At 38.0% G+C, this 22,237-nt stretch overlaps 1 protein-coding gene across 5 annotated transcripts in view; it reads left to right on the top strand.

Moving 5' to 3' along the window:
• The window catches only part of LOC115221048 (transient receptor potential cation channel subfamily M member 2-like), a 706,843-nt gene that overhangs the window by 135,201 nt on the left and 549,405 nt on the right, over positions 1–22,237 (top strand). For 4 of the 5 annotated variants that reach the window (XM_036510357.1, XM_036510358.1, XM_036510359.1 and 1 more), the window contains 2 exons: positions 17,174–17,283; positions 19,129–19,208. In XM_036510357.1, coding sequence (XP_036366250.1) covers positions 17,174–17,283; positions 19,129–19,208 — 190 coding nt within the window. Of the gene's footprint in view, positions 1–13; positions 96–6,996; positions 7,174–12,769; positions 12,916–15,188; positions 15,364–17,173; positions 17,284–19,128; positions 19,209–22,237 lie in introns of all 5 variants that reach the window. The other variant, XM_036510361.1, reaches the window with a different exon arrangement.

Below are 22,237 nucleotides of genomic sequence, written 5' to 3' on the forward strand. Positions count from 1 at the left end.
TCTCTTTTGATAGAAATACTTTACATGAGGAGCCATCAAAACCCTGTGATGCATTCGGTACAGTAAGCTTTGTAGGAAGTGAGAAAACTGCAAAGGTAATTGTTTTTTTAATTTTTTTTAAAATTTTTATTGATATCTGTTTGTAAAAATTGTATTCAATAAATTCATGATTTTGCCAATGGATTTGTATGGCAACAACATTTTACGTCTTTTGTGAATATATTTACATACATTTCCATTCTTTTGTAAACTGGCAATTATTTTTCATATTGGTGTGTATCAAAGAAAAAAGTTCACAGTTCATTTTTTTCCAGAAGGTATGGAGGTTGGTCCGTACTTCTGGGATTGAATAGTCCCTTAGGTATGATCCCAGGTAGATCCAGGCAGTATTTTAAAAGATGTGTTCAATTTTTTTCTCCTATCTGTATTCTTCTATCTACTTCTACTCTTTATTCCTCTATTTTTATTCCTTATAAACTGTGAATTTTCCTGGCTAGAACTTTCATACATACTCACCTTAAGGGAGTACCCAGTGTACAGACATGCTAGCTTATCACTTGGGATATCTTTGAAACAGCTGTAAGACTTTAAATTCACCTTACTCTAATTAAATTATTATAAATGACTTGAGATAGTCGTCCTGCCTTGATTTTTATTGTCCTTTTCCTTCAATATATACCTGCTAACACAGAACCTTAATACTGATCCCTAGTTCCAGCCTTAACTGTGAACTTAAAACCTAACGGATGACCAATTATAGTAGTTAAGTGTACCTATTCATTTAGATTACCAGTGAACTAAACTCCTCATGTATATATGTATATATATATATATATATATATTATATATATATATATCATCATCATCGTTTAACATCCGCTTTCCATACTAGCATGGGATGGACGATTTGACTGAGGTCTGGCAAACCAGGTGGCTGCACCAGGCTCCAATCTGATATGACAGAGTTTCTAAAGCTGGATACCCTTCCTAACTCCAACTACTCTGAGTGTGTAGTGGGTGCTTTTATGTGCCACCAGCATGAGGGCCAGTCAGGCAGCACTGGCAACGGCCATGCTCAAATGGTACTTTTTATGTGCCACCTGCACAGGAGCCAGTCCAGCGGCTCTGGCAATGACCTTGCTCGAATGTTTTTTCACGTGCCAACAGCACAAGTGCCAGTAAGGTGACGCAGGTAACAGTCACACTCGAATGGTGCATTTTATGTGCCATCGGAAAAGAGGCCGGTAGTTGCTCTGGTAACGGTCACGCTCATATGGTACCACGGATGCAAGTCATCGAATTTGATTTTGATTTCGATTTCACTTGCCTCAACAGGTCTTCGCAAGCAGAGTTTTGTGTCCAATGAAGGAAAGGTATGCATAAGTGGGCTGGTTACACCCATGGCATAGGTCACAAGGTTATTGTCTCACTTGAGCTTGCCGGGTCTTCTCAAGCACAGTACATTTCCAAAGGTCCCAGTCACTAGTTATTGTCTTGGTGAGGCCCAATGTTTGAAGGTCATGCTTCACCATCTCACCCCAGGTCTTCCTAGGTCTACCTCTTCCACAGGTTCCCTCAACCGCTAGGGTGTGGCACTTTTTCACACAGCTATCTTCATCCATTTGCACCACATGACCATACCAGCGCAGTTGTCTCTCTTGCACACCACATCTGATGCTTCTTAGGTCCAACTTTTCACTCAAGGCACTTACACTCTGTCGAGTATGCACACTGACATTACACATCCATTGAAGCATACTGACTTCGTTCCTTGCAAGCTTACGCATGTCCTCAGCAGTCACAGCCCATATTTCCAGGCCATGTAGCATGGCTGTTCATACACATGCATCATACAGACTACCTTTTACTCTGAGTGAGAGGCGCTTTGTCACTAGCAGAGGTAGGAGCTCCCTGAACTTTGCCCAGGCTATTCTTATTCTAGCAGCTACACTTTCAGAACACCTTTCCCCGCTACTGACTTGGTCACCTAGGTAATGGAAGCTATCAACCTCTTGCAATTTGTCTCCCTGGAATGTGGCAGGAGTTGTTCTCTGCATATTTTCAGTGTTTATTGCTCCTGAGTATCTGCCACATACAAAATCTATCCTCCTAGTTAGCCTTCCTCTGATATTGCTGCACCTCTTATGTGTCCATAACTTACACTGGATACATCTTATAGAGTTTCTACCTACGCCTTTTCTACAGATCGATCAGGGCCATCTACCTTAAGGGATTTGTGGTTTGCCTGCCTTCCTACTTTGGTTTCAGCTAGGTTGACTCTAAGGCTCTTCGATTCTAATCCTTGCTTCCACACCTGAAACTTCTCCTCTAGTTCTGACAGTGACTCAGCTATTAGAGCAAGGTCATCAGCATAGAGGAGCTCCCAGGGGCAGATATATATAGATATATGCTGAGTGGTGAAAATATATTTCATAAGATTCAGCCTGCTAGAGAACGTCGGAGGATATTTAGAGATTAAAGCCAACCAGATGTCAATTGTGGAACACGACTGTCACTACATATACCTGATGATTGCATAATACTTGAAAGTTCATTTCCATAATATGAAATTGTAAACTTTTTAAATTGTAAAAATTCCAAGTAATAAAAGGTGAAAATCAGACTACGTTGGAATTTCATTAATATATTGCTCTATACAGAATCATACAAACTGGGACATATATGTGTGTGTGTGTGTGTGAATAAATACCCATTCCATTCCCTCAATTTGATAAAATGGATCATGGTATGATATGGCACAAACTGCGTGATCTTAGCATAGCTGGAAAACTTGGAGAGTGGTTACATGACTTTCTGAAAGATAGAAGTCCGGCAGTAGTGGTCATTGGAGCCAACTCAATGAAAACTCAAACAGTGAGCAGTGTTCCATGGGGCACTGTCTTGGGACCACTGCTTTTCATAGTGGCCCTATCAGATATGCCCTCAACTGCCCCGATAGCCACCCTTGCTAGCTACGCAGACAATATGTAAGTCTCACAGAAAATACAGAACCCCAGTGATGTTGCACATATGCAGCAGGAGTTGGACTCAATTTACAGATGTGCTGAGGATAATAACATGCAGTTTAATGCTCAAAACTTCCAGGCCCTGCACTACCAGCATCCAAAACTGAACATGAAACTTATAGGGTACACTGGTCCACAGGGAATTACAATCCCAGAGCCTAAATCAGTGAAGGACCTGGGTATTGACATGAGTGATGATACCTCTTTCCAAGTGCATATTACCAGGATGGCACCAAAGTGCAGACAACTGGCGGCTGAATGGATCCTGAGAACATTCAGAACCAGAGATAAGGAAAACCATGATGGTCCTCTGGAGGACATTCATCCTCAGCTGCCTGGATAACTGCTCACAGCTGTGGTCACCCAACAGTGTGAAATTAACGACACACCTTGAAGCAATCCAGCAAAGCTTCACAATGAAGATTGTCTCTTTGTAACAGCTCAGCTACTGGGAAAGTCTGAAACAGCTAAGACTCTATGCCTTGCAGTGAAGGCAGGAGAGGCATGCAGTAATATACATCTGGAAGCCCCTGGAAGTAAATGTGCCAAATTTTGACATTGAAAGCTACACCAATGCTAGAATGAGTCAATACTGCACAGTGCCAAAGATCCCAGCAGTGCTATCATGCTTCAGGACCCCTTACTCTAACAGCCTGGGTTTCAGAAGCCCACAGCTTTTTAATATTCTCCCAAAGAGCCTGAGGAACCTGCACAAAGTAGATGTAGACATTTTTAAATCAAGGGTGAACCTCTTCCTGTCGAGAGCCCCAGATGAACCTATCTCGTGGCAAGAGGTGCAAATGAGGGTAGCTACATCAAACTTTATTCTTCACCAAGTGCCACATGTTAGAAGAGGCTCTCAGTAAAAAACGCCTATGCTCCAGCATGGCCGCAGCTATGAGCTGAAACTACAAATGTATATATATATATATATATATATGAGAAAAGTAAAAAGAAAACACTGAAATTTATCCTACAGAACAACTATTTCATGTTCGATATAGGTTTACTATTGACAAAATGTGGAATTGCAATGGGAACTCCAGCTGCACCAGTGATTGCGAATCTTGTAATGGATCATCTAGAACTTGAAATTTACTAATCATCACTACAAAAATATGGTACCTCATTTCATTGCTATTTAAAGGAGAACTGGAAGAGGTACTTAGATGATTGCTTTATACTCAGAAACGATAGCATGGACAAACTCCTTGATTTCAAAATAATGCTCAACAATATCAATAGCAGCATACAATTCACCATGAAATACAGCAATAAACAACTTCCTTTTCTTGACATCCTAATTAAAATAGTCAATAGCCACATCGAAATGGACATCTACAAACCCACAAATTCAAGACAATACCTATTATTCAACTCATGCTACTCCAAACACATAAAAATTAACGTACCTTATAATCTAACGAAAAGAATCTGTACTATATTTTGGGATACCAATACTCGTAAACGAAGACACCTTGAACTTAAATCAACACTAATCAGGAGACATTACCCACCATCATGAATAAATGATGAGATTAAACGAGCGAAAAAAATAGACATACAAGCATTAAGGGAAGGTAACCAAAATACTACTCCAGATCAAAAAATACTCCCATACATCTCCACATACAAGCCTAGAAACAATGAGGCCTTCAACATCATCACCCAAAATCTACCCATTCTCACTGGAGGTAAAACAATGAACAAAATTTTAAGCTCACACTTGAGCAAAATGCAACCGAAATCATTGAAAAACTATTAACAAGCACAAGTCTATATCAATCAACAACGGAACCACAAGTGAAAAAATGTGGGCGGACTAACTGTGGAACATGCCCCCACCTTTTGGAGGGTACAGAGTTTCACTTCAAACAAAGTGAACTATTTAAGATTAAATCAAATTTCACCTGTTGCTCTGAAAACTTAATCTATGCTATTACCTGCTAAAGGGGCGAAAATCACTATATAGGCCAAACAGGTATGTCACTCCAACAAAGAACAACTCTTCACAATGAACAAATCCGCTACCCACCATATAGATAGATGCAGGTCAATGAGCACATAGAAAGATGTGCTAGGAACCTTAAACCAACCTTCCTAATCTAATGTGCATTTTCTCTGTTTTCTTTTTACTTTTCCCCTATTTATACCATGTGTAGTCTTTCTTCTTTGCAACCTATCTCTATTATATATATATATATATATATATATAAATATATATATATATAATTAAAAATGCACATTAAGAGTGTGGAATCGCAGAAATAATATATGAATGTAAAAACTTACTGCTGACAAAGTGACAAAGGCTGCATGGTGTTCAATTATAAATAATTAAAAACACACAATAAGTACAGGACATCACAAACAAGTGAAAAATATGTAAACACACAGAGATAAGTACAGGACAAAATACCAAAGAAAGTCAAACTCCTCAGTTATCAACTGTTTATTACTGCCTGTTTCGAGCTTTCAATGACAAGACAGGAAAACTTCATAGCAGCATCCAGAAATTTTTAAAATATAATATTTATAGAGAGTTGGGGCTTCGAATGAACAAACAACACCAGAGCAGATGTACAGAGTAAACAACTGATGAAGAATTATATTATGGGCTGTTAGGCCAAAACAGATTGTAATTGGTAATGCCTGGGAGAAATTTTGAAAGGATATAAAATAAATAGAAGAGAAAAATATTAGGAGAGAGAAAATAGAAAAGAAAAAATATTGTGCTGCGAGAGAAACTAATGTCCAGCTGGCTAGACACCTCATTCAAAAAAGACAGAAAGATGAGGAAAATGGCTTGTAGTCATGTATGACCAACAGGCAGAGGGGGAAGGGGGACAAGAAAGAGGAGAGGAAAAGAAACAGAGGGAGTGGGGAGAAGGGAGAAGCAAAGAAAGATAGATGGGGGGACCGCAAAGAAGGAGGGGAGAAAAAGAAATATAGAGGATTATAGACGGATAGGGAGAAAGAAAGAAAATAAGCAGAGAACAGAGTGTGGAGTCACAGAAATTATGTATGAATATAAAAACTTATTGCTGAGAAATGCTGCATGGTGTTCATTTATAAATAATCGAAAATAATTAGAAATACGCATTAATTACAGGATTATTACCAACGAGTGAAAAATACATAAACACACTTTGATTGTTTATGTCCACTCTGGTATCGTTTGTTCTTTCAAAGCCACAACTCTCCATAAATTTTGTATTTTAAAAATTTCTGGATGCTGCTGTATTATGAATTTTTATTGTCTTGTTGAAAGCTCAAAACAGGTAGATATAAACAGCCGACAACTGAGGAGGAGTTTAACTTCCTTTGGTGTTTTTTCCTGTACTTATCTCTGTGTGTTTACAAATTTTTCCCTCGTTGATAATATCCTGTACTTAATGCGTACTTTTAATACTTACTCTGTACTTATCTGTCGTGTGTTTACATATTTTTCACTCGCTGGTGATGTCCTGTACTTAATGCATATTTTTAATTATTTATAATTGAACGTCACGCAACCTTTGTCAGCAGTAAGTTTATGTGTGTGTGTGTAATGATGGAAATAAGTGTCACAAAATAGGATCTGGGTAACATAATGTTTAGTAGTAAATAATTGTTTAAAGAAATGACTAATTCTAAATTTATATTCATGGCTAAGCTGTATGTATAAGGGGGAAATTCAAATTTGTTGCAACATAGAGCGTAATAGGCATATAATAAATAATCATTACAATAATATCAATGGCCTATAACCATTGAAATTGTTGTGCAAATTTCCCTGATTTTATCTGTAACAGGACAACCCATAACTTCTCAAGTATTTCATTTTCAATACCACAATTCTCGTTAATATGAATGCCGGCAATATACCATCACAATGAAATCCAATTTCCAAATTGTTACTATTTGACTATCTTTTCCATAATATCAAACCGCAGGTTATATAAATCAAATTTTTTCATCTCACATACAGTTTCTCCGTGTGGATCACAAGACCCCAATGGGAATGATGATGTATTTGATAGCATTTCTATGGAATTTGGCATTGCCAAACCTTCTCATTTCGATGATCGGAGAAAGAAAAGATTCCAGTTGACTCCAGAAATTGAAACTTTTGTGCGTCGTTTTGTCAAAGCTGCAAAAACTACAGGTATGATTTTTTTAAATTGAAATGTAAATATAATTAATTATAATCCTTTCTACTGGAGGCACAATAACTCAAACTTGGATGGGGGGACTAGTTGATTACATCGAGCTCAGTACATAACTGGTACTTAATTTATCGACCCTGAAAAGATGAAAGGCAAAGTCAACATGGGCAGAATTTTAACTCAGCAGCAGACGAAATACTGCTAAGCTTTTGCTCGTCATGCTATTGATTCTGCTAGCTCACCGTCTTAATAGTAATAATAATAATTATTATTATTATTATTTATTGTCTTTACGCAGCTTCTAATGCTGGAGATGTACTACGGTATCAGCTGTTCACTACCAGTAAACTAAGGTAACACTCCTTATTTTTCAATCACCATCCGGAGTATTCGAGTGATTCCATGCAGTGCTGTTTTCTGCAAGTGCTCCTATTTGTTCCATATACTTCTCAAGATTTTTACTCACTGTTCCCGGGGCTCTGACAATTAATGATACTACTGCCACATTTTTTTCAGTGACCACAACTGCTTAACCTCCCAAGTTAACCTCATATCTATCGACTTTTCTTTTTTCTTATCGCATATCTTGTTATCAGTTGGGCATGCTATATCTATGATCCAGCATCGTTTGCTTTCTTTCTCAATTAACACTATGTCTGGTTTCCTATTCTCTATCTGATGGTCGCACTGAATCATAAAATCCCATAGGATCTTTGCATTATCATTTTCGATGATGCCTTCGGGTTTATGTTCGTACCACTTTTTTGCTCTGTCAAGTCTATACTTTGCAATATTGTCATGACCCCTCTTATATTCTTTCTGGGCTAGTGGCATACATTGACTGGTAATATTCCATATGGTTTCACCATTTTGTCCACAAATTCTACACTTATCATTTTCTGATGAGTTGTCTATTCTCTGTTTGATGTAATTGATTCTTAATGCTTGCCCTTGGGCAGCACAGCCTCCGTTTCAGGTTTAAATCACTTTTAGTCATCCATAGATATCTTTTTACTCTGACTTATTTTCAACATCTATGCATTCTTTTCTTTATTCACCTATTTTCAGTTTCATTTATTCTCAAGTCCTTGTACAGTGCTTTAACTTTACAATCTTCCACCCTACACAAGCCTGGCCTTCTCACTTCTGATAATAGTGGTTCAGTGGTATTTTTTACATACCATGCTATGTTGTTTTCTTCTGCTCTAATGCTGTGTTTGCATCCAAACAATCCTCTTTCCCCCTTTTTCTTGGTACATACAGTTTGTGTCACTTTTATGGTGGAGTGTCCTATATCTAGTCAGCAACTTCCTTGTCTTTCTGTCTATGCTGTTTAGTTCGTCTACTGTCCATGCGATTATCCCTGCTCCATATCTAACGAATGAAACCACCCAGATGTTGATAGCTTCAATTTTATTCCGTCCATTTAATTTCAACTTAAGGATTAGTCTCAATTTGCACAAGTACTCCACCTTAAATTTTTCTGTCATTTCTTTCTCTATCAATTTATCCATTTCCAATATCCCCAAATACTTATAGCCCGTCTCTTCTATCTGATTCATAACATTAACCAACGGTATTGCTAGTTCATGCATACATTTGATTTTTCCTGTCTTCAAGACTAACACAACACACTTTTTCAATCCGAACTCCATTCTGATATCAGCACTAAAAGTATCAACGAGGGAACTGACTTAGGATTCCTCTTTACCATAAAATTTGAGGTCATCTATGAATAACAAATTGATAATTGATCCATGCCAGAGTTAAGTTAGTTTTCCTCCTCTTGCAGTCTCTAAGTACAATTTTGTCTACTGGGAATTGATCCTTGGTACCTCTGTACTTATGCTTGCACCCCTTCTGCTCATATGGCAGGACTCCATTTTTTCCAGATGTCCATACATTGACTCTGTGACAATTACAGTCAATAATTTCCACATAAGTGGCAAGCAGGATATCCTGGCCTGTAAGTGTCTACTGTATGGCCTTTTTCAATGTTTTTCAAGCACAGCACTGTCCTACCCATTGTCAACCACTCTGGTATTACTAGGCATTACTAGGTAATAATTTAACAAGGTGTTGAGTTGTGCAGCTATTCGTGCATGACATTTACCAAATCTTTTGATCCAGTAGCCTTGAACTCCATCTGTTCCTGGGGCCTTCCAGTTGCCCATGTTTTTGCTGATTTCCTTCACTTCTCTAAATGAAATGCCTAGTTCTGCATGTTTTGGACAGACTACTATTTGTTTCAGTTCTTGCAACCATTCAGCATCCTTCTTGTGCTCCTTGTCTTTGCTCCAGATGTCACTCCAAAATCTTTGACTTTCAATGTTATCTGGTATCAACTTTTCATCTGTACACTCTCCATTTATTTCTTTGTAGAATCTCTTCTGATCTACGCTGAATAACCTATTCTGCTGGCATCCTTTCATTTTTTGGTCCTATCTTACCATTTTTGCTTTCTTTGCAATGTGACGCTGTTTCAGTTCCTCCATTTCCACTTCTAGGCCCTTTCTTTCAATATAATACTTCCTGTTCAGTACCCTGTATTTTTGTTCACTTTTAAGTGGCTCCTTTTCTTTTCAGTCTAACATAGAAATGTCCTTCGAGAGCTTATCTAACCCCGCCTGTATTCTTTTTTTCCACCATGGATCTTTTCTTTTGTCACTCCTATTATTATTATTATTACATGTTTGACTTTTGCTTTGTATTTGTACAAGTTGGCTCCAAGTCTCACCCAGAGACCTCAAGAGACAACAAGTTAGAAGTTCATGTTGGTGTTATGCCTAGGGTGCCATATATTTGGTCTTGTTCATAGTGTTGTTCTAGAGAATGTTTAAGAAAACATAAGAAAATTATGTGTTTGTTTTAAAATTTGAGATTACATAGAAAGTATTTTGCATAGGATATGGGCAGTTCCCATGAGCACTCTCTTTTGAATTTCTGCCATTTTCGGGTTTCCTGGTATCTGAGCTAGGTAGCAATCAACCCCTTTTGCTATCATTCCTAGGGCACCTATGACAACAGGTATTGTTTTAGTCTTCAGGTTCCACATTTTTCTAATTTCAATTTCAAGATCTTTATACTTGCTCAGTTTTTGTCTGAAGTCTTTCAATGTGATGTTCTGGCCTATTTGAAACTATCTTTCTGTCAGTTTGAATGGTGAAGTTCCAGAGGAGTGAGATGTGATCATTTTCAAGCACTGGAGGTGGTTTGTGTTCCCACCAGTTTTTATCATGGGGCAAGTCAAGGTTTTTGCAAATTACCCAGTGAATATATTGTGCAGCTGTATCATACCTGTTGAGATACTCAGTGTGCTAACGACTCTGCCAGCTCACCGCCTGAATAATAATAATAATAATAATAATAATAATAATAATAATAATAATAACAATAATAATGATAATAGTCAAGACGAAGAGTGCGATTTGATTGTAAGATATTTTATTAGTTGAACGATATTTCAACAGTATGTCTGTCTGTGTCAAGTTCAAAATAAGAAGTGATAAAAATTCAAAATTACAGAAATTTAAACGTAAAGTATGAATGAGATCAACCAGCGTCTACACGTTGATGGAATGACATCATCAGTTTTTAAGATATTCCATCAACGTGTGGACGCTAGTTGCTCTCATTCATACTTTACGTTTAAATTTCTTAGAAAGTGTTGTTAGACTACTTTATCCAATATGTTCTCCCTTTTTCAAAGATGGTAGGGGAAAAAAGAGGAGATATAACTGCTATTTTTTAAAGGTCAAATGACCATGTAAAGGTTATCTGAGGTCTTGGGAAATGGAAAGAGTGACATTTATGTATTATTCCAGAACATTACTTAGACTTGAGCCTGGGTTGATTCCAGGACTCCAGTTGACATTGAGAAAGCCCTAGACAGGTTTCCTGATCAGTTATCTGATGGTCAATGTGTAAACTAGGGATAAACGAGTGATTAGTGAGAGTTGTTCAAACCCTGTACAGGGATGCTGTTGGCAAGGTGAGGGTTGGCAACAAGTATAGTGAAGAATTCCTAGTAGAAGTAGGGATTCACCAAGGATCAGTTCTCAGCCCCCTCTTATTCATCATAGTCCACCAAGCAATGACAGAAGAATTCAAGACAAGCTGCCCCTGGGAGCTCCTCTATGCTGATGACCTTGCTCTAATAGCTGAGACACTACCAGAACTAGAAGAGAAGTTCCAGTTGCAGAAGCAAGGTCTAGAATCAAAGGTCCTTAGAGTCAGTCAAGCAAAAACCAAAGTCCTAGTAAGTAGAAAAGCGGACAAATCACAAACCCATTCAAGTAGATGGCCCTGCTCGATCTGTAGAAAAGGCATTGGTAGGAACTCCATAAGATATACCCAGTGTAAGCTGTGGATGCATAAGCAGTGAAACAATATCAAAGGAAGGTTAACTGGGAAAATAGTTTTTGCTGTGAGGCAGATGCACAAGGGCATTAACACCAAAGATGTACAAAAACACAGATTCCATCATATGCCAGAGGGAAAAAGTAGTTGTTGATAGCTTCTGTTACCTAGGTAACCAAGTCAGTAGCTGGGATGGATGCTCTGAGAGCGTAGCTGCTAGAATAAGAATAGCCTGGGCAAATTTCAGTGAGCCCCTACCTCTGCTGGCAACAAAGGAACTCTCACTTAGAGTGAAAGGTAGACTGTATGATGTATGCGTCAAACAGCTATGCTACATGGCAGTGAAACATGGGCTGTTACTTCAGAGGACATGCGTAGGCTTTAAAGAAATGAAGCTAGTATGCTTCGCTTCGATGTGTAATATCAGTGTGCATATATGACACAGTGTAAGTGCCCTGAGAGAAAATTTAGATATAAGAAGCATCAGATATGCTGTGCAAGAGTGGCGACTGCTCTGGTATGGTCATGTGTTGTGTATGGACAAGGACAACTGTGTGAAGGAGTGTCATACCCTAACAGTGGAAGGAACCTGTGGAAAAGGTAAACCCAGGAAGACATGAGCTGAAGTGGTGAAGCATGACCTTTGAACATTGGGTCTCACCGAGGCAATGACAAGCGACCGAGACTTTTAGAGATATGCTGTGATTGAGAAGGACCGGCAAGTCAAAGTGTGATTGTACCCATGGTCAATGACAGTGTCGCATAACCGGTCTCATTAAAAGTACCCTCCAATCGTCAGACAATATACTGTGCTTCAGAATACCTGTTGGGTCAAGTGAAATTATAGTCGTGGCTGATGCCAGTGCCGCCTGCTGATTGCACGTAAAAACACCATTTGAGCATGGTCGATGCCAGTGTTGCCTGACTGGCTCCTGTGCCAGTGGCACATAAAAAGTACTTTGAGTGTTGTCAATGCCAGTGCCGCATGACTGGCCCCCTTGCCAGTGGCATGTAAAAAGCACCCACTACACTCTCAGAGTGGTTGGCATTAGGAAGGGTATCCAGCCGTAGAAACCTTGCCAGATCAGTGCCCAACCTATGCCAGCATCGAAAGCAGATGTTAAATGATGATGATGGTGGTGGTGGTGGCCAGAAGATACTTTGTCCAAATATCTACTGTCATTTTAGAATAAGAAATCAATATTTGAATATAATCCTTGATGTCTTGTCTTGCAGGTGCCTGGATCATAAGTACAGGTTTACATACTGGAATTGAAAAACATATTGGGAAAACTATAAATGATGATGTCAAGAATAAAATTGTAACAATTGGTATTGCACCATGGAACTGTGTACAAAACAAGGAATCCCTAGTGAATAAAGTAAATTTCTATTCAATCTTTTTTTTTCTTTCCCTATATTAATATTAAGAATTGATTTATAACATTATAATTTTCTTTTTTAATTCTGATATTAATTGAAGTGTTTAAACATTAGATTACATCAACGAATCACGAAAAGACCCATATAATTTCCATAGCTTTGACAGGATCCTTTGTGCCCACATCTGGTGGTCAGTACAGGAGCTAGGGGTAGATGAGTGGTTAGTGAGTGCTGTGGCAGTCATGTACAGGGATGCTTTCAATAAAGTCAATGTTGGCAATGAGCATAGGATGAAAGTTAGTGTACAGGTAGGAGTTCACCAATGATAAGTTTTTGGTGCCCTCTTGCCATAACCGGAAAATTTGGAAACTCCTTTAAACTTGTCCCTACAGCTGAATTACTATCTGAACGTTTTGATGCATAGAAAAGATGCTGATAGAACTTCATGTGGTATACTGAGTGCAAGATATGGTCACATAACAGGAGCAGCGGTATCACAGAAAGCTAACAGAGAAGCTAGTCTTTATATGTGGTAGATTTGCAGGTATATTAAGCAACAAGAATACACAGAGAATAGATTTCCTCAGATGTCTGGTGGAGTCCTTAGAAGTAATAGATAGGTGACCAAGTTAGCAGTAAAGGAAGAAACTCTGAGAGTGTAGCTACTTGAATAAAAATGCCATGGACAAAGTTCAGAGAACTACTTTGTTGGTAATAGGAACTTTCCGTTACAGTGAAGAACAGATTGTATGATGACCGAGGCAATGACTAGTGACCAAGACGTTTGGAGATATGCTGTGCTTGAGAAGACCCGGCAAACCAAGTGAGACCATAACCTCATGGCCTATGCCAGGGGTGTAACCAGCCCACATATGCATACCTTTCTTTCATTAGACATTAAACTGCTTGCAAAGACCTATTGAGGCAAGTGAATTCGAAATCAAATTTGATGACTGGCATCCATGCTAGTGGAGCACTAAGAGCACCATCCGAGCATGATCGTTGCCAGAGCAGCAAACTGGCGTTCGTGCCAGTGGCACATAAAAAGCACCATTCGAGCATGATCGTTACCAGCATCGCCTTACTGGCACTTGTGCTGGTGGCACATGAAAAAACATTCAATCGAGGTCGTTGCAAGTGCCGCTGGACTGGCTCCTGTGCATGTGGCATGTAAAAAACACCATTTGAGCATGGCCGTTGCCAGTACCACCTGACTGGCCCTCGTGCCTGTGGCACGAGGGCCACCCAGTTGTAGAAACTCTGCCAGATCAGATTGGAGTCTGGTGCAGCTATCTGGTTCGCCAGTCCTCAGTCAAATCATCCAACCCATGCTAGCATGGAAAGCAGACATTAAACGATGATGGTGATGATGATGAGGATATATATATATATATTGAAGGCGGCAAGCTAGCAGAAATGTTAGCATGCTGGACAAAATGCTTAGCAGTATTTTTCCGTCCGTTTTATGTTCTGAGTTCAAATTTCGCCAAGGTTGACTTTGACTTTCATCCTTTCAGGATCGAGAAATTAAGAACCAGGACAACAAAACATAACACCACACTTCATCCCAAAACATTACTGTTTATATCAACCCACAACCTTAGAAACAGTGAGGCATACAACACTATTGCGTAAAATCTCCCTTTACTAACTAGAGACCTAAAAATGAACTACATCCTGAAAACACATAAACTCATCAAATGCAAAAAGCAACACAAATCGCTAAAGAGAGGCATAACAAATACGAAGCTTTACAAAACAACCACAAAACCAACAGTAAAATAAATGTGGACGCCCAAACTGTGGAACCTGTCCCAACCTACTTGAAGGCTCGGATTTTCTTTTCAAACAAGGAGAGAGGTTCACAATTGTAACCAGTTTGACTTGTGCCTCTGAGAACCTAATTTATGTAATAACCTGCTCGAGTTGTGGACTATGCTATATTAGACATACGAGTATGACTTTGAGACAGAGAACCATTCTATATAAAGAGCAGATCCAGTTCCCAGAATACAAATTCCTCTAAATGAACATAAAGAGAAATGTGCAAGTAACATCAAACCAAATTTCACAGTTTTCCCCTTCTACCAGTGCAACCGTATACTGATTCTCTCTCTCTCTCTCTCTGTTGCCCCTCTCTCTTTGTCTCTCTTTCCCTCCTTCCTCTTTGCTGCATATTTTTTGTGTCAGAACAAATACATCACATATTATACTTAGATGAAAATGATGTTCATAATATATGTAACAACTAAGATATTAATTTGGTTTCTAGGGATCATGGCCTGCAAAGTATGAGATAAAAGATGACACTGACTCAACAACATCTGCTTTGGATCCTAATCATTCACATTTTATCCTTGTTGATGATGGTACCCAAGAAACTTCTGGAGTAGAAATGGAGTTCAGAAAAATGTTTGAAAATACTATTACTGATTTAAATATCCGAGGTAGGTTGTTATTACAGAAAAATCTAAACATAACATGCAGAGCTGAAACGAAATATTCTTTTCTACTCTAGGCACAAGGCCCGAAATTGTTGAGGAGTGGTGGGGCAGTCGATTATATCAAGCTCAGTATGCAACTGGTACTTAATGTTTTGACTCCGAAAGGATGAAAGGCAAAGTCAACCTCGGCAGAATTTGAACTCAGAATGTAAAGACAGATGAAATACAAATAAGCACTTCGCTCAGCATGCTAAAGTTTCTGCCAACTTGCTGGCTTAAACGAAATATTCAGAATACCGTGTTAATTTTATGCATACAACATATTAAATATTTATTTTTAATTGGGAACCAGTCTTTTATAGGTTATAGTCTATTGTAAATAAATTTAATATTTTCATATCATTCTATTGGACATATAATATAACGAAGCAGTGGAAAGAAAGTCTATACACGACACATTACTATTACTCTTACACGAGACTCAGTGCTCTGTCATGGCTAACAGTGACCTGCTTACCAACAGAAACTTTTCTCTTTATTTGTCTATAAAAAGCATACACAGAGAGGGACGAACAAAGGCAGACAAGACAGCACAAGTGGGGACAAAAACATAATTGGATGAATGATATGAAATAATATAATGAAGATGTAATAGCTACTACCTGAGCCCACTTTTGAGTAGTATCATTGAAATCTGTTTTTGTTACGTCTTGCAACAATAGACTCTCAAGACTATTGAAAAGGTTGCAAGATGCAACAAAAAATTTAAGAAAATAAAAATAAGAAATAAGTGGAAATTTTACCGGTGAGTGTGTTACATTATAAGGCACAAAAAGAAAATGACTCTCCCCAGACACAACAGAATATGCTTCAACACACGAACTCATATAAAGTATCTTGCAAACCAAATCCAAAAACGAAATATTTTACTGAATAGTAATGATACAGCTTTAGTATTTTAAAATCCACCACAGGTGGCAAACATTCCTGATATTTCACTTCCATCTCCAATGTGCTTATTTCATTACCAAAATTGGCTTTAAATTTTTTATAATCTTTTCTATCAATTATTATTTATAAATTTTTTTCTATCAATACATTCTATACCTGGAACTTTGATGTTTTCTTCCTCTCTCATTCTAATAACTCTTCATTTTCTATATTTTCCCTTCAATAGCTACATGTGTCCACTAATGTGTTACATATGCTATTTTAAACTTTTATGGGATGCTCCCATAAATTAAACAATTTCATCCAATCAGTTCCAAATGAGTTTTTTGTATTATTTAACAGAAAACATTAGCTTTTATGCTTTTCTTATGAAATGTAATGTTACTTGTCAATCCACCTTTAGAATATAACATTTAGGATCAACACCACTAAAACCAACCCTATGGCTGTGATATGTTGATGACACCTTCATATTCTGGCCCCACCAAGAAGATGTTCAAATGCTGTTAGATATAAATATATATATATTTATATGTATGTATATATTTATGTGCCTGTGTTTGTCCCCCTGCCATCACTTGACAACCAATGCTGGTGTGTTTATATCCCCATAACTTAGTAGTTTGGTAAAGACACCGATAGAATAAGTACTAAGCTTACAAAGAATAAGTCTTGGGATTGATTTCTTCTACTAAAATCCATTTAAGATAGTGCTCCAGCATGGCTGCAGTTAAATGACTGAAACAAATTAAAGAATAAAAGAATTCATCAGGAATGTTTTACTTTTAATCAGATATAGTTTATGGACTAATCAAATATATTTTGTATCTTATATATGTTATATTTTCTCTTGTAATTTTAGAGACTGGATTCAAGGTTCCAGCTGTTGCAGTAATGGTTGGAGGTGAACTGGAAACTCTGAAGTCAGTCTCTGACTCAATATCACGCAACATCCCAGTTGTAATAGTAAAGGTCAGTAAATAGACTATTCTTTGAATAAGATTATTAGATGTTTATTCAGTCTTTAATGATTGCATATCTGATGAAGTCTATAGTTAGGAAACCTAAAAGGAAGGACTCTATGAGTATTTCGTTGGTGCAGAATTTTATATCAATATTTTATTTAATGATTTACCTGGTTGTTAGTTTTCTGGTTTTCTTATGACTATTTGTATTGGATGAATGATTTTATGTGTATTTAATTCAGAATATTTTATAACAAATGTTCTTTAAAAAATCTGTCTCTGAATTGAACCATGAATAATAATTTATTTTCTTGATATTAACGACTTAAGGGAAAATGTTATCATAGACACTGTAGTTCTAACATGTTGAAAGACATGAAGTAATCAAAGAACTCTAATAGCTTCTGTTTTAAAGGAAACAAAGAACTTGTCCTTCCTACTAAAAACTACCAACAATACCTTCACTACATTTACAAGACATCCTAAAAGAAGGCAAGAGTTAAGTTGGAGCAAACTATAAACAGTGCAAGGTACTATAATTTGACCGACACAAAGATCCATCCTACATCATATTAGTCCTATCTGAACCCCTAATCTCTTGATAATCTACAAAGATCACAAAATAGTCCATTTCTCATTCTTACAAACTATATATAAACCATTTTCAAAGATATATAAACCATTTTCATAATAAAATTGTTGCAGGGATGTTTAGCATCTTCAAAACTTGGAAATCAAACATGGATCATTATGTCTGGTATAAAGAAACAACTCAAGAATATGATAGTGATTTACTAAAATACTGACCATTCAAAACTTTGTGTGGAATCAGGTCTAACCACAATTTTATTTTTAGCGCACAGTTTCTGACCAAGACCATAGTTATACATTCATTGCATTTTAGCCACTACAGACAAATGGTAGACAATAAACTGGACACAGCACTCAGCAGACAGTAGCAAAACCAAAGGCAGACCATAACACTGTCACAACACAAAGACAATGGACATCAGCAGCAGCAACCCACCATGAGCAGCTAACAAAATGAAAGGACACATTAGATGTCATAGTTGTTAATATGCTAAAGAATGAGATGGTCATGGCTTGAATGCCCTTTGATCAAAAGTCAACTTGATCAAGGCTAATGTTGATTTAAGCAGCAACAACAGCCTATACAATAAAACCAAAATGTTTGAAATGAAAATTCCACCTGAATATGCATAGGCAGAGTTTATTAAAACCCCACTCAATCTTTGCTGTTATCTATTCAATGAAGCTAATACCCTCAAACACATTAGCTTATTTAATCTCAAGCTCTGTGCTGAGAAACGAATCGATAGAGACAAGTACAGAAGCACAGTAATTGTCACACTCCAAGAAGGATTGCTGTCAACTTCTGTTCGTAGCTAGAAATAGATAGAACAGTGGGAGAAATCAATCTATCTATCCATTTCTCTGTTTCAATCAACAGCTCCATGTGCACAGATGAACCAGAGGATTAAGAGTTCAAATCCACTATTCTGTTTCATTGCCGATGTCTTTATTTCAAATTGTCACAACTCAACCCTAAGGAATTGGTACCAGAACAATTTGGTTCAGTCTCATACAAGAACAGCAGTTGACTCTATCTACTTTACTATTGTCTCCAAAGTCTAGTTCTAATAATGCCTCTGTATATCATGCCTGGATGTTTTATGGCTAAGTTTACATGAAATTCCTCATGTATAGTGACTCTAACAACAGGGTGACATTATGGCATTCAGCAGTGTATTTTAAAGTATTTTTTCAAAATACTTCTTTGTTCTTAGATTAATTAATAGAAACACTTTAAATTTCTTCTTTTAATTATCAGGGAACTGGTCAAGCAGCAGACGTTATGGCATATGCTTATGAAAGAGTATTTGGAAAACGAAAGGAAATTATGGATTTCGGGTTTGTTTTTCATTTTTATCAATTAATAATTGTTGTTATTGTTGTTGAAGAGTTTGCAGATGATTTTTGTTACCTGTATGGCCTAATTAGCAGTGGAGGAGGAAGTTCTGAAAGTGTAATTGCTAGAATAAGAATAGAATGGTAAAAAAGTTCAGAGAGCTTTTACCTCTGTTGGCAAACAAAGGAGGCTTTCTCACTGAGTGAAAGGAAGATTGTATGATGCTAGTGTACAAAGATCAGTACAACAGAATAGTGAGACATGGGCCCTAAATGCAGATGACGCATGAAGACTTGAAAGGGATGCAGCAAGTATGCTTCACTGGATGTGTGATGTCAGTGAACATGCACATGTATTAAGAGAAAGGTTAGGTATAACATGTATTGGATGAAGTATGTAAGACAGAAGAGTGAGTTGGTTCAATCAGGTGGTGTATATGGACAAGGATAGTTGCATAAAGAAGTGTTGATCACTTGAAGTGAAAAAAACTTGTAGAAAAGGGAGATTCAGTAAGACATGAAGCATGGAAGGCTGATCAGAAGATGTTGAGCCTTAAGGAGGAAATAACAAAGGATCGAGATATCTAGTACCTTTCAGTGCTTGAGAAAATCTGACCACCAAAACAGAACTGAAATAAAAAAAATAATAAAAAATGCCTTAGAAAATGCTTATACATGTAAAGCTCTACCCTCACTGCTATTCCCACTGCCCCATGGAGATATTTCCCCATATCTCAGCCATTACACACTTCACTACTTAATCTCAGATATCATTCAGTTGCCATAGTCACCTGCAAGCAGAATAGGAAAACCACACCTCCCCATCCAAGAGCCAATTCCTGTCCTCATTACCTTCCCTCAGGCAGGGACCCTCTGCTGTTAGCTATGCTCAATCCTTAGATCAATTTCCTTACCTCATTATCGTTCATTCCTCATACTCATTCTCCATTCTGCAAGATCCATGCTTAGAACCACTTCTTTTCCTAATTATCTTCCTCCAGCCATGCTTTCTCTCCCTTCTGCTAGACTCCTTTCATAGAACCAGTTAACTTTATCCTTAGAAACATTTCATTTCATCATTATCTTTATTCAGCCATGCACTTTCTACCTCTGCTGGACTCCATAATGAGAACCACTTCTTTTCCTCATTATCTTCATCCAGCTATGCTCTTTCTCCCCTCTGCTAGACTCCATCCTTAGAAACACTTCTTATTCTTATTATATTCCTTCAGTCATGCTCTCTCCATCTCCTGATGAACTAAATCCATAGAACCACATATTTTATACATCATCTTTCTCTGGCATTGCTCTCTTTCCACTCTGCTAGACTACATCTTTGGAAACTCTTCCTTTCCTCATTATCTTCTTCCAGCCATGCTCTCTCGTTTCTCTGCAAAACTCCATCCTTTCCACATTGTCTTCTTCCACTGATGCCCTTCCTCCCCTCTGCTACACTGAATCCTTAGATCAATTCCCGTTTCTCATTAATATTCCTCCAACTATGCTCCCTCTCCCCTCTGTAAGACTCCATCCTTCAAACCAATGCCTTCTCTCCCCCCCTACTGGGTTCTATCCCTAGAACCACTTCCTTTCCTCATTCTCTTCATCCAGCCATTCTCTCTCCCCACTCTGCTACCCTCCATTCTTAGAACCACTTCCTTTTCTCATTACCTTCCTCCAGCTAGTCTCCCTCTCTCCTATTGTAGATTCAATCCTTAAAAACTCTTCCTTAACACATTATCTTCTTCAAACCATGCTCTCCCCCCCTCTACTAGACTTCATTTCTTTCCTGGTTATATCCTTCCAGCCATGCTCTCCCAATACTCTGCCAGATTTCATACAGGAAACGTCTTCCTTTCTTAATTCCCTTCATCAAGCCATGCTTGTTTTCCCCTCTAAGAGACTCTTTTTCTTGTCATCTTTCTTTGTTAACTTCAATTGGACTCCATCCCTAAAACATCATTTCCTCATTATCATACTCCAACCACTCTCTCTCTACCCTCTAATAGACTTTACCTTTATAACCACTTTATTCCTTACCATCTTTCTCAAGAAATGCTTTCATTCTTCTCTACTTGACTCCATTCTTAGAACCATTTCCTTTCCTCATCATCTTTACTCAACCATGCTCTCTCTTCCCTCTGGTAGATTCCTTTCTTAGAACCACTTATTTCCTCATTATCGTTCTTCAACAATGCTCTCTCTCTCTCTCCTCTCTCTCTCTCTCTCTCTCTCTCTTCTGCTGAGTCCATCCTTAGAACCACTTCCATTTCTCACTATTTTCATCAAACCATGCTCTCTTTCCATCTGGTAGACTCTATCCATAGAACCACTTCCTTTCCTCATCATCTTTCTCCACCCACACTCTCTCTACCATCTTAGAGACTGCACTTGCTTTCCTCATTGTCTTTCACCAGCTATGCTTTCTCTCCACTCTGCTTAAAACTATTTTCTTTCTTCCTCAAGACCATTTCCTTTCCTCATTATGTTTTTCTAGACATGCTCTCTCTACACTATACCAGACTCCATCCTCAGAATCACTTCCTTTCTTCATCATCTTCCTCCAGCCATATTCTCTCTGCTGGAATCCATTCATAGAACCACTTACTTTCCTCATTTCCTACCCCCCCCACCTCATGCTTTCTATTACCTCCGCTAGACTCCATCCTTAGAACAACTTCTTTTCCTTATTATTTTCCTCCAGCCATGCTCTCTCTCCCCTCTGCTAGTCTCCATCCTTAAAACAATTTCCTTTCCTAATTATTTGTACCCAGCCATCCTCACTCTCCCCTCTGCTGCACATCATACTGGTAACCACATACTTCCTTAATTATCTCCATGCAGCCAGGCTCTACGTTCCTTTTGTTAAACTCTGAAATTTGGACCACTTCTTTGTGCATTATCTCCCTGCAACCATGCTCCCTTTCCCCTCTGCAAGACTCAATTCTTAGAACCACTTGCTTTCCTGATTATCATTCTTCAGGTATGGTCTCTTTCCACTCTGTGTGACTCCATCCTTAGATCTACTTTCT

The sequence above is a fragment of the Octopus sinensis genome, linkage group LG17 (assembly GCF_006345805.1).
Source record: "Octopus sinensis linkage group LG17, ASM634580v1, whole genome shotgun sequence".
Classification (NCBI taxonomy): Eukaryota; Metazoa; Mollusca; class Cephalopoda; order Octopoda; family Octopodidae; genus Octopus; species Octopus sinensis.